Source organism: Lagopus muta, chromosome 13 (assembly GCF_023343835.1).
Source record: "Lagopus muta isolate bLagMut1 chromosome 13, bLagMut1 primary, whole genome shotgun sequence".
Taxonomy (NCBI): Eukaryota; Metazoa; Chordata; class Aves; order Galliformes; family Phasianidae; genus Lagopus; species Lagopus muta.
In genome coordinates, this window is record NC_064445.1 from 471127 (window position 1) to 483697 (window position 12571).

General features: G+C 51.7%; 1 protein-coding gene across 2 annotated transcripts in view; it reads right to left on the reverse strand.

The window, feature by feature from the left end:
- Nucleotides 1–206: 206 nt before the first annotated feature.
- OPHN1 (oligophrenin 1) overlaps nucleotides 207–12571 on the reverse strand; it is a 47789-nt gene continuing 35424 nt past the window's right edge. Inside the window, exons 17-24 of one of the 2 annotated variants that reach the window (XM_048959165.1) lie at nucleotides 11392–11497; nucleotides 9287–9446; nucleotides 6493–6640; nucleotides 5924–6196; nucleotides 4712–4877; nucleotides 3416–3466; nucleotides 2657–2707; nucleotides 207–2291 (exon numbers count right to left, since the gene is read on the reverse strand). In XM_048959165.1, the coding sequence (XP_048815122.1) occupies nucleotides 2665–2707; nucleotides 3416–3466; nucleotides 4712–4877; nucleotides 5924–6196; nucleotides 6493–6640; nucleotides 9287–9446; nucleotides 11392–11497 (947 nt within the window). In that variant the 3' untranslated portion in view covers nucleotides 207–2291; nucleotides 2657–2664. Of the gene's footprint in view, nucleotides 2292–2656; nucleotides 2708–3415; nucleotides 3467–4711; nucleotides 4878–5923; nucleotides 6200–6492; nucleotides 6641–9286; nucleotides 9447–11391; nucleotides 11498–12571 lie in introns of both variants that reach the window. The other variant, XM_048959164.1, reaches the window with a different exon arrangement.

Consider the following 12571-nt stretch of genomic DNA (forward strand, 5'->3'; position numbering starts at 1 on the left):
CAGCCGCACGCGGTGACGCGGCCGCGCCATCGGCGGGAGCTGCAGGGGCGGCCATCGGGGCAGCGAGCGGCGCGGCGCTGGGGGCGCGGCTCCTCGTGCAGCGCCGCAGCCCCGCCTTGCAGCCCCGCCTTGCATCACGGAGGGCCGGCGCTTCGTGCGGCGCTCGGGCGTCGTTTGCGGGAGGAAAAAAACACGCGTGGACTTCGTTGAACCTCATGGAAACTTTATAAACGTGGAAGTACTCTACGCCGCTATGTGGCCAAATGGCTGCAGGGCTGGCGGCCCGGGGTCGCACAGCACAGGGTAGGGGTTGTGCCTCCCAGCCCAGCAGAGACCCCAGGGCTCCGCCGTGCTGATGAGGAAGAAGCCACAGCACAGACGTGTGACAAACACATTTACAAGGACACCGGAACCTGTTCTTACTGTGCTGCTGCCTCCCCGCTTACAATGCTGAGGATGAAAACAAGACTCGGCTTTGTTTTTTCAGACTCCACCGCTGTCCCACAGACATCTGTGCCATCTGCACAGCACTGGGTTTGTTCACGAGCACAGGGACAGGAGAACCGACAGCTGCCGTCTCGCACAGGGCCGGTCCCCGCGGTGCCGCTCAGCACTCAGTGCAGAACAGAAGCTGCACACTGAGCCAACCTGCCCACAGCCCACTGCCTCAGAAGTGCCCAGATCAGAAGGCACTGCTGGAAGTGAGGAGGAGGAGCTGGGCTGACACTGCTGGGTGACACCACAGCTGTGACAGAGCTGCCTGTTCCCGGGGAGCACTCCCACACTGGGCACTCGATGCTGAGCTCTGGGGGACGTGCAGCCAGAAACACAACGCACTCTAGTTTGATGCTGTTCACCCCTTGTCTGCTCGTGAGAGGGTGCAGCAGAGGGCTCAGCTTAGCGTAGAGAAGCCCTGAGATGCTGCTGCACGCAATGTAGTCAAAGTGGTGGCACTACACCTTTTTCTAAAGCCGCTGCTACGTGCCACTGCTCAGGGTACGAGCACAGGAGTGAGCAGCTGGGGCAGCGCTGAAGCCCACGGGGGTGGAAGCACCATCAGCACAGCACTCATCACATTCGGTAAGGCAGCAGGCAGAGGCACACAGAAGGAAAGCACCTGCACACCGCAGAGCACTGCTGCAGCCTCTGCCTGTCCAGCCGTGTCGGACCTGGGGGGATGGAGTGCTGGGGAACAAACGGGAATGTTTGGTGCCTGTTCTGGGAATGCTCCCAGCACCCAAGGAAAGTCACTGAAAAGAGAGAAGCTGCCTTTAGACTGGTGACAGAAAGCAGGAAAGTGTTCATTGCCTATCTACAGGGAAATGCTACAGCTCAGCACTGAGCCCTGACGCTGTCTGGAGCCACAGACCTCTATGCAGCACTGGGACAGGTCCTGGCATGGAGAAATGTGCTCCCCTTCCAGACCAGAGGCATCAATACAATACTGCTGCTGAGGGAAAGAGACCGGAGATCTCTCGAATCAGAAATTAATGTAACAAGCAAACAAGAAACTGTGTTCCTCTTAGAAAAACTTCAGGAATTGACCCATATTTCTGGAGTTTCAGTTCTCCCCACCTGTGCTGGCCCAGCAGAATAACCACGGGCACTGAGACTTCTGCTGGGTCTGTGGGGAGCAGTTCCAGTTGCAGATTTGCAGATGGGAGCAGGAGGAGCAGGGCTGCGTCCCCCCGCTCCCCTCCAGTTTGCTGCTGCCCTGCCAGCCCCAGTGCAAGCAGGGCCACCAGCAATGCACGTGGAAAAGCACACCAGTGCTTCGTAAGAGAGGAGAACGCAGAGTATGGGACGAGTCTCTCGTGGCAAGGACGCAGCTTCCAGTCATTCTTCCCCAGCACCCAAGCACTGGGAATCAGCATATTGAACTTTGGGACATCTGTCCAAGGTCACCCTTCACTGAGGTTATGTCCCAAAACGCATGGAGGTGCACAGAGCTCTCTGCTCTGCTGTCCTTTTCACAGCCTGGCTGTGCTGCTGTTGGTGCTCACCCAGCACTGCTGCCACCTGCAGAGGCGCCTGGCGAGCATTTCTCACTTGGGCAGAAAGCGATGGCGAAAGGACTGGGAACAGTTCAAGACAAACGTAGTAACGGCCTTCTTGCCATTTTTATCTCCTCCTTCTAATTTCTTGAGCCACTTCTGACAGCACAAAATTATCGTCCAGTATGATAGCTGCTCTCCAGGTCATTTGAACTGGAAAAGTCTTAGCTGTGACACATCTATTTCACAAGCACAGAACATCTCCTTGGTCTTGCTGGGCTGAGATGGTTGCACTGTCTGAAAGAAGAAAACAAGTGTGGCAACATGCAGCAGTGTATGTTCATCAGTGATGGCAAACCCAGCACCAGCATAAACCCATGCCTTGCACAGCTGTTCCCACAGTGCTCATGTTTTCCCTGACTGCTGCAGCAAGGAGCTCAGGAACAGCAGAGCAGGATGGTCTGCTGAGCAATGCCCACTGATGGACAGCAGGCACCGCCCCGAGCCCCGATCCTGCCCTTGTCAAAGGTCTCCAGCAGAAAGGACATTCCTCCCAATCTCTTCTCTGAGATCCCATTCCCTCCCCTGGGCTCCCACCACCCCATCTGCTGAGCTGAGGATCCACCACATTGCTTTGGCTGATCACTGTTACCAACACGTACCTTTTGTCTCAGCTTTCATCACCTGGGATCCTGCCTTGTGGTGATGAAGAACTAAGTGCAATAGAGTCAAAGAAAACAGAAGAAAAAAGATTGAATGCACATAAGTACAGTGATGGGCAGAAGTCAGGTCAACGATTTATCTTCAAAGTGAAGAAACCATTGTTTGACACTGGAGAAAATCAACTCTTATCAGCTTTTCAAAGCCTGCAAATCTATCTGCAGTCTTGGCAGAGCTCAGCGATTGTTAAGAGCAGGAAATTGAGGATTATTTGAGCAGATATTTTCTAAACAAAATCTGCTGCCACAAACCACAGTGCCAGCAACCCAAAGCCCCCCCCAGCCCAGTGAGGGCCCCCATGTGCAGGCTGTGCCATCACAGCCCATCTGGCCACATGGAGCTACACCCTGCACAGACATTTCGTGTGGGTCCCACTGCTGTCTGCTGCTGCCATTGCCCAGCCCTCCCCATCTCTCCCATGATCTGCCCCTCTGCCCTCCACAGAGGCTGAGACATAAGAACAATATGGACAGACAAGCTAGCTTAATTCCATGCATGGCTGCGTATTTACCACTTAGTGGATTTAGGATTAATTTTTCATGCAGCCCCTGCCCGGAGCAGACTTGCACTCAGGGCTGTTTGTTTAGGTTGGTGTTTCAGCTCAGCAGCTCCTGCTGGGTGTGCTGTGCCCCCCAGGGATGGCTCTGTGCCCCACGCAGGGTCACTGCTGCAGCACAACAGCCCTGTGGCTGCAGGCTCACCTGCCGGTTCTTCGTGATGCCGTCTCAAAGAACTTGGTCCTGGAGGCCACTCTGCAAACACAACAAGAGAGGAGGTCACTCCAGTTATCTGATGTATATCATTCACTAATCAGATAGCATTTGTGCCATGGAAAAGAGCAGCAGCATCAGCGGGCATGGAAGGCGACACTTCCAGTGATGCCGGCTGCACTCCTCGTGCTCTAAGCTCCACTCTGTGCTTCCTGCATGCTGCTCTGACCAGGCACCCTTCATCAATTTAATCACACAGCTTATTTAACTGCTCTTGCTCAAAAGCCTATGTGCTGGTGTAAACATGCACTTGTCACTTTTTATGGCCTCTCCACTTATGATGTGCTTCATATTAAGCTTCCAACTGCCCTCATAAAAGGAAAAATTATAACATAAGTGATTCAGGAGAAGAAAGGCAAAGCCCATTCCTGCCCTGCAAGCACGGAGCTGAAACTGACAGCACCTTTCTGGATTAAGGAGTGAAGATGAGGACGTCACACAGCCACACAAGGGGCTCTCAGCAGAACACAGGGGCTGCCGAGCAGCAGACTTTCAGGATGACAAACATTTTTGCCATCTCCTATTGCCACAGGCACTGGGCAGGTGGCTACCTCAAATCCTAAAGCTTAAGTCTGGGGGCAGAGCATCAGGTGAGCGTGCAGGGAGAACAGACTGAGAATCCATGGGATGATGGGGGAAGGAGAAGCACGTCCCAGTGAGGGACAGCAGGGTTTCTGTCTCCTTAAAAACATGAAGAAATCCGATAATGAAGCTGAACTGCATCCAATTCCTTAATGGAGATCCAAGCAGGATCTCTCTTTTCTTGGGAAACATCTCATCTGAGAGTCTCTCTTTTCAGAGCAGGAAGGGAGGGAGCTCCAGCTGCACTGAGAAGTAACTGAGAAGATGATGGAAAGTCAGCCCCAGAGCTACATTGGATGGGGCTCAGAGCTTTTTGTTCCTGCAGTGTTTTTGCTTTTGCTATGGCCACGTTGCGCCCCAGCTGTGCCCTAAGGGCAGAGCCTGACCCAGCTCTCACGCAGCTCTTCCCAAATGACTCAGACCCCTGCTCATGGAAAGGGGAATGGGACCTGCACGAGCTCCAGCCCCGCTATGCCAACAGTGCTGGAAACCAGCATGCTGCTTCTCCTGCCCTTCCAGCACTCCTGGCAGATGGCAGCAGCTCCCGCTGCCGGTCACCGCGGCCCCCCCTGCCCTCCCCCCAGCCCTGGGGCCAAAGGCTGAGCTGTGGCCCCTCTCCGTGCTGCCCGCCGGCCCCTGGCTTACACTGAAGAAGGCATTTCCTCTGCTGTCCCTGCTATCAGATCCGGCCTCTGCTCCAGCTTCTGTGGGATGGGAGCCCTGCACGGTGGGTCTGGAGGTCTCACAGGAGGACGTGTTATCACGGGCTTATCGCCATGGGGCCGTGGCTTGGGGACACCATCGTACTCTCCTGCAAGGCAGAAGATCACAGACGGTGCGTGTGAAGCTTTGGCAGAGGACGTGTTTGTGAAGATGCATTACTGGGCTGCAAGAGCACGCTGCTGGCTGTGTTAAGCCCTTCAACTACCAGGACCCCTAGGACTTTCTCAGCAGGACAACTCCTTAGCCACATTTCTTCCATGCCTGCATTTGTGAATTCTGATCCTGAATTTCCTCTTTGCTAAACTATAACTGGAGCTCTCCTATTTTCTCATCCATCCTGTTGGCTTCTCCAGTTTTTCAGAATTACCCCCAAGCTGTCCGCACTGAAGTGTGAAGCAGTGTTCCAGCACCAATTTTAAAGCAGCAGTATAGCTGCAATATAACTTTATTGCTAATTCAGTGTTCTCCTATTTATACGTCTCAGGACCAGCAGCCCATTTTGTTGTGCTGTCTCCGGATCATGCTGTCAGCACACTATGTGTGATAATGTGAAAACATCAAATCTGTAAGCACTAAATGGAGTTGGTGTACAAGCCAATTTTAAAAGCTATTTTACTCTTCCAGAGGCAGATTTCCACCTACCATTTAATTCAACAAATTTAAATTAAGCCAGTAGCGTTAGTCAGATGAACTTTATGTTTGTGCTACCCAGCCAGGCCTTTTATTCTTTCTCTTTATGCAGCCCCATGCTTTCATTCTCTAAACACAGGGCTGTGAAGCTGCTGGGGATGACAACATCTAAAAAGCACTGGAGAGCACACAAGTAAGCCTGGCAATGGCAGAGCTAGCAGTATTTCTTATTTACGACCATCATCTTAAGGACCTCACCCAGCTCAGCTCCACACACACGCAGTTACAGCACCGTGTGCCACACGGTGAGCTGTGTGCTGGCACTGCAGGGACAACGCAGCCACACAGACACACCAGCCCCTTCCTGCAGGGCACAGACAGCACCAACCCAAATTTGGCCTAAACTCGTTACTTATACCTATCGTGCATACAGGTAATGCTTATTAAGCCATACAGAAGCCCTGCTCTGTCACACCATGGCTGTGACACAGCTGTGCCGCTCACCATCTCTGCCGCAGCCGCCCGGCCGGGGCGCAGGCCTCCTGGCGTGGAGCGTGGAGGTCCGCAGGGCAGGGCTGCTCACCACACCATTGGCAGCCTTGCCAGGCAGCTTCGCACCCCCGTCCTGCAGCCTGGCCACCAGCTTGCCCACCTCCAGCTCGGCAGGCGGCCGTCCCGGTTCCTCCCCCCCAGGCCGGGGTGTGGGCATGCGGCTGCGCAGCAGGGGTCTGGGGGCCTCCGTGGTGATGCTGCCGTTGGGGGTCTGGCTGAGCTGGTCTGCTGTGGAGCCAAGGGACAGACAGACGGGTTAGAGACAGACGGACGGGTTAGGATCGAGTGTGGACATGCAGCCAGGCAGCAACTGAGGGCTGTTCTGCCAGTGACAGTTTGAGCTGCAAGGCACTGCAACCTCTGATAGCAGCTCTTACTTTCCTTTCTCACCCAACACCAGAACGCACTGTCTGCCATGCTGACGGCCTTGTCAGTGCAATTCTGGTACTGTTTACATTGCTCCTGGAAAGGAGTTAAAAGAAACAGGAGTGAGGGAGAGTGAGGAGAGCAGCGGAACTGACCTCCACTTTCTTCCACAGAAGCCCCAAAGAAGACAGGTCGTTCCCGCAGAGGGCGTTTGGAAATGGTGATGGGTTTGTGCCTCCGGGCAGCCACCCTGGGGGGAGGCACTGGGGGAGCAGCGCTGTCTTCTGGGGGGCCCGAGTAGATCTGTAAGGATAGACACATCTTCAGATGGTGCTCAACAGACCAGGCAGCATTCCCAGGGCTGGAGAGAGGTGCTGTGGCAGCCCCACGCTTCAGGGTCGGGTGCTACAGCTCTGCATACGGCTGCTGCCATCCTGCAATAGGCAGCCTGCTACACACCACGGCAGTGCTGAGCTAATTAACACAACGAGATCACAATACAGAGAAAATGTGCGGCAGCAAATTATCTCAGCACAGATTAAGTCAGCTTTCAATCTGATATGTTCTGAAAAGAGTCAGGTTTTCCACACTAACCAGGCGATACAATCTGCAGCAAGCACCCAAACAAGCTGCTGCATTGTTTGAGATTTAACAGCAAAACACTTCGGCTCTTGGTTTACAATGAAGTGTGTGGCACCCTCAAATTACCTCAGATGAAATACTGGCACAAAAACAATGCTGGTTAGCAGTTCTATCTCCTTTTCTCACTGCTCATACGACACCTATTTGGTTGGGGTTAATTTAGAGGCTTTTATTTATGTCGGGCCCCTTATTAATAGCTGGGAAAAAAAAGAATAAAGCCTTTGGGCAGTCTTTGATGATATGAAGCAACACATTAAAGACCCACATCAACTGCTTTTGCTTTTTTCCCATGGGTATTCACTGAATTCACATTGGGCTTCCAGGAGCGGATCAGCATGGCAGAGTGGCAGGAGCTGCTGGGAGACCATGGCATGGCACAGGATGGCACAGGATGGCACAGGATGGCACGGCTGGAATATCCTGTGGGGTTGGCAGGAAGCACCTCAGCCCTGCGGATGAGCTCAGCCCCAGCACAGTCCGGAGCAGGGCCACCTCCCCCTCGGCAAGTCCTCTGGTACAGAGGAACCCACAGATATCTGTCCCTCAGATAAATTCTGAAAGGACGTCCTGATTTGATTAAGGATGTCATCTTTGTAACTTAAAGCACGTTTCTCCTTCTGCCAGGCAAACAGAAATGCTGGAGAAAATCACGAGCCCCTGAGCTCTCAAACCTTCTCCCTCCCAAGGTCTGGGCAGTGGGGATGGCACGGCCTACTGCTCCCTGGTGCCTACAGAAGTACCACAGACCTCTGCTTTCATGAGATGCTTTTCAACATCTTGAAGCCACTCTCAAGCCCCACCACACTGCTCTTTTTAAGATGTGAGTGCGGCTTCTCCTTTGATTCTGCCTTTCAAACAAAAATCCAAGTTAAACAACTGGAAGGTACAAAGATATTGACAGATCCTCGCGTTTAGAACGTTTGTACAGCGAAGAGGCATTTCCAGAGGGATCGACTGATTTAATTTAGCTGTGGCACTGATATATAAACTGCAGAAAGAGTAATTATCCCCAAAGACTTCATGAGTAGTTACTTTGTCCTTAGCCTTCATATTGCACTGCCTAAGTAATATCTCTCTTCCTCCAGGCTCATTTGAAGTGTTTGCATATGTGTGAGCTGAAGACGCTTTCAGCTCCAACAATGAACTTACACACTCCATCTAATAACTGCTACTAATTTCACCTTATTGCCGAAGAAATTAAAAGCAAGCAGAGAGATGTCTGGCTTAATTAAAGGTTGAATTCCATTTCTTGGAGGCAGCAGTGCGAACCGCGTGTTGACTCAGCCTGAGCAGAGGTGGCACCAAAGTGACAACAGAGGCTGAGCTGGGAGTGAGCACCGAGCATCACAGCAATGAAGCCCTGCCACGAGAACTTGAAAGCATTCGTAGGAACCCGCAAAGAAAGCAGATCTTCATGAGCTTTGTGTGCAGATACTCCTAAGTCCCTCTGAGCTCTTTCATCCCGCCTTTCTGGTTTCAACCCTTGGCATCACAACTCACGCCATCCTTTTGGTCCCTGTTTGGTCTCTGACTCCACGTTCACTTTTGCACAGCCCTGCTCCTTCAGCTCTGGCCTCCTCATCCGCTCCCCCAGCAGGACATTCCCCTCCTCCCATCCCCTGCCATCACTCGTGGATGCCATCAAACTTCTCCTTCCTTCAGGACATAGGGGATTCTTCCCACACTATAATTTAATGTGCTATGAAGGACCAAATTCATGCTTAGGAACCTGAAGCACAGCGCTGCGGGCACGAGCTGGGCACTGAACCTGCCTCTAACAGCTCAGCCCCAGCAGCAGGTCCCTCCCCAACCCCACACCTGTGTCTGCACAGCCCTATGCACAAGAGATCATTTTTATCCATCTTTCCATACTTGTTTGCTTTGTTATTTTCCTGTTGTAATGGCAGGCAGTGCCATGTCTTGCATCATGCCTGTCCCTAGCGGTTATGCTGTACTCTGTCTCCTGGCTTCAGCACAAGAAAGCATCATGTCCTGTCGCCTCCAGGTAGAGAGGACACTTTCAATACAGACGCTTTCAATACAGCACTTTCAATGCAGATGCTTATCTTATTTAAAAAGAAAAGCAAAAAACCCAGTAGACTCAGAGTTTTCCTACAGGCATAACTATAGGCAATAGTGAGGAATGTCTGCTATGCTGCTTGTTTCCCTGTGAAGCATTTCAGAACAGCATATTTTAAAGGAAAAATGCCACCCCTTAAGGAGACCACAAAAGAAAGAGCCAAACTCCAAGTCGTTGCCACAGCAACAGCTGGCATGGAGGTGGGGAGTGGTGGCACAGCCCCATACCTTCCCAAAGTGCTCGATAAGAATCTCAACCACGATGTTCTGGAATTTGATGTTCATCATTGCTGCCACGGTGTCCTCCTGCGCCCGCATGAGGGTCGGTCCAAATATCACCCCCATGTTGGATGGTGACATCAGGTTCTCTCGGCTGTGCTCACACACGCTGTGGAGAGGTGAGAGAGAAGGAATTGTCTGTCATTTCTTTAATGTTTCCAAAAGGATCTTATTCTAAGAAATTAAGAAGATGCAACAAGAATCAGCTGTTCATTTCTCCTCATTTTGTTTCATCAGAATTTGTTTCCCACCCCTGACAGAGACCCGAGGTCTCTGTGATGCGCTGTGCTGCAATGTGCATCATCTTCAGCCAGGACCACTGTGGGAGAGCAACGTGCTGACAGCAGCTCTGCTCCATCCCTTCTGATGTCTGGTTCCTAATTCTGCACACAAAAGCCACCTGTGCAACACACACACAAAAGGAATCATTTCACTTGGAATATCCTATTTATCCCTGCACAGGAACTGTTGATCACAGCCTGAAGGTCTGATTGACCACCTGAGGCGAGCACTGAGTCAGCCCTGGAGCACAGGTGAAGGCAATTCTCCTGTGCTGCCGGAAGGGATGGAGCCTGGCTGCGCCTCTCCCAGAGCCATTTAAGGGCTGACTGCCAGGGGAGAAGGATCTCTGCTGGAGATCCTTCCTTGGGGAGATTACTGTGAGCCAATGACATTGGTGATAATCTTACTAAGCCTGACCACTGTACACCCATTGATGGTACAATCCCACACTGACTGCTGGCTTTTATTTTTCTCTCTCTCTGAATACAGGGAGGCCACTGGAGAGTTTCATAAACTTCCACAGCATCTTCCTTCTGAAAGAGGCACAGTTTCAAAGAACAGAGCTCTCTCTATTCAGCCTGGGAGGAGCACACGAGCCTGCAGAGCACACCAGTCACTGACTGAAGCATTAACCACTAGATGGACACTCTGTTTTCAAAAGCAGCCAGCCTGAGCTCTGAATGCCAAAGGAGAGAGGCTCTGATGCTGAGATTTAATGAATTCCTTATACTGTAGCTCTCCTTAGAGAGGCTTCTGTGAGCGCAAAGGAGGTAAGGAACAGAATTTAAGCGTAAGCACTTTGAAGAATAAATGTCACCACCACCACCATTCCAGTGTTAGCTCTATCAGACTGCAAGGCAGATGCTCTCATTCTGCCACATACACAGAGAGGCTTCAAAAACACACAAACAAGCATGAAGGGCTGGAAGCAGGACCCCATCACCTGCATTCCTCACCCGACAGAGGGCACAGCACCAAGAGCTCAGCATTGGGTGGGAGGATGTGGAAATCCCAGGGCTGTTTATTTTTGCAGCAGTCCAGCCTTGGAAAAGGCCTCTCCAAGGACCCAAAGTGAACCTTTTCACTCGGCAGCCATTGCTTCTGTAAGTCCTGCTCCTTCCTGACCCACACACAAGTTGCTGCACAGCCCTCCCCCATGGGGTGGAGAAGGCAGAGCTTCTGTACCAAGCCTTCCCATTCAGTGTGATGACAAAACAGGAAGATTCCCTTCTTCTCAGCGCAGTGCCGGTGCCATCACCATCAAGGAAGTGATGCTTTCAGTTACTCATTGGCAGAAGCAAGCAGAAGCTGCCCAGCACCACCAAGCACCCACTGCCAGCTCACCTGTATGCTGAAGCCTTCGTGCTGCTCTAAGGGCTCAGGCCATTGAGCTGCAGATAAAACCAAAGCACTGTTCACATGCAGCCCAGAGGCACAGGTCTTATGCTGTTCTGAACCCCAGACCTCCTGTTCTTGTTAACTGGACTGAGAGGCGACATGTTTACAGCTCTGCTCTCTCAGATGGTGCTTCCATGTTAGAATTGCTCCTTGCTTTGTGCTTGTCAGGAAGGGAATGGAAGCAGCAAGCAGAAAGAGGAGCATCACTTAGTGCAGAGGGTAGCAGGGCTCATCACACCACTCGTGCAGTCAGAACGTAAATTCCCGGGGGGACAGTGGTGGATGCAGTTTTACAAACCTGCCACAAGAAAAGGCTTGCTCTGCTGATTCCACTATTCCTCTTAGTTTGGCTTTAGAGAAAAACATCTGCTTACTTGACTAGGTGTCGTATGAGGAGCTCTAACATCTCTCTGTTCTTGTCAGGTAGTTTATAGACCAGGGCATGAATGGCTCCCAGCCTGTAGTCCAGGTTCTCAGATTCTGGAGAGAAGTAACACAGAGAAAAGTTTGTGCCTTTCAAAGTAAATACAATAAAAGAAAAGTAAAGCCAAACAAAATCCGTGGGAGCCGTTCCATCTGCAACACAGGGCTGGTTGGCCAAAGCCAGTGATGGGAAGCAGAAAGAAAATGAGATTACATAGCAACAGGGTAATGATTGTGAGAAACAAAGCGAAATGGAAAGAGGGAGAAATGAAGCTTGAAAGGGAGCGCAGGGCCAGCTCTTCGCTGAGCACAGGGATGGGCTGGGCATGGCCAGGTCCTGCCCCTCACACTGCACCAGGGGAACCCCACGGCCCATTTGCCGGGCATCTCCTTGGCCCGGAAAGCTGCAACACAACAACATGAGAAAATGAACTGCAGGAAAAATGGAGTCCTTGACCCAAAGAGGTCACTTTCAGACACATAAATAATCAAGAAACAATCAAATACTCCATGTGAAAAGAATAGTGTGGGATCTCGGTGGCTGGGAAGCTTAATAGTGCAAGTTCTGATGGGGGAAAGGAAGGGATTTTGCACATACTCAGCCACCATTGGTTTAATAACGCTGAAACTGATAAATCTTGGGCTCGAGCACAGTCAGTGGGTGGTGCAAAATTTTCCTTTACAAGAAACAAGAAGTGTTAGTAATTTTCCAGGGGTCCAAAGTGAGGAGAGGCGGGGATCTTTGCTGGCCTCCTACTGACTCCTAGGAGACACGGGGCTGCGAAGGACGCCTTCATACAATATGTTTCTGAGTGTGCCACGAAATGCCAGCACTTTCATGCTGAGAGGATGACTAACTCCCTGCATCCCCTGCGACCCACCTCAGTGTGCTGGCTCTCAGCAGCCCGAGATGCAGCCAGCTCAGAATATGATGGATTATTTGAAAGAGCCGTAATCACAGGACAGCTGAGGACTGGCTGGGTTAGCACAGGCTACGTCCTGTTGGCTTACCTATGCTACTTGGCTAACCTCTGTTAATGTTGGCTGCGACTCAGTCCTGAGAAGTGCAGAATGAAAACACACTTCTTGTACCAGTAGATGCTTTGGATTCAACACCCCGGGCCAAATGTC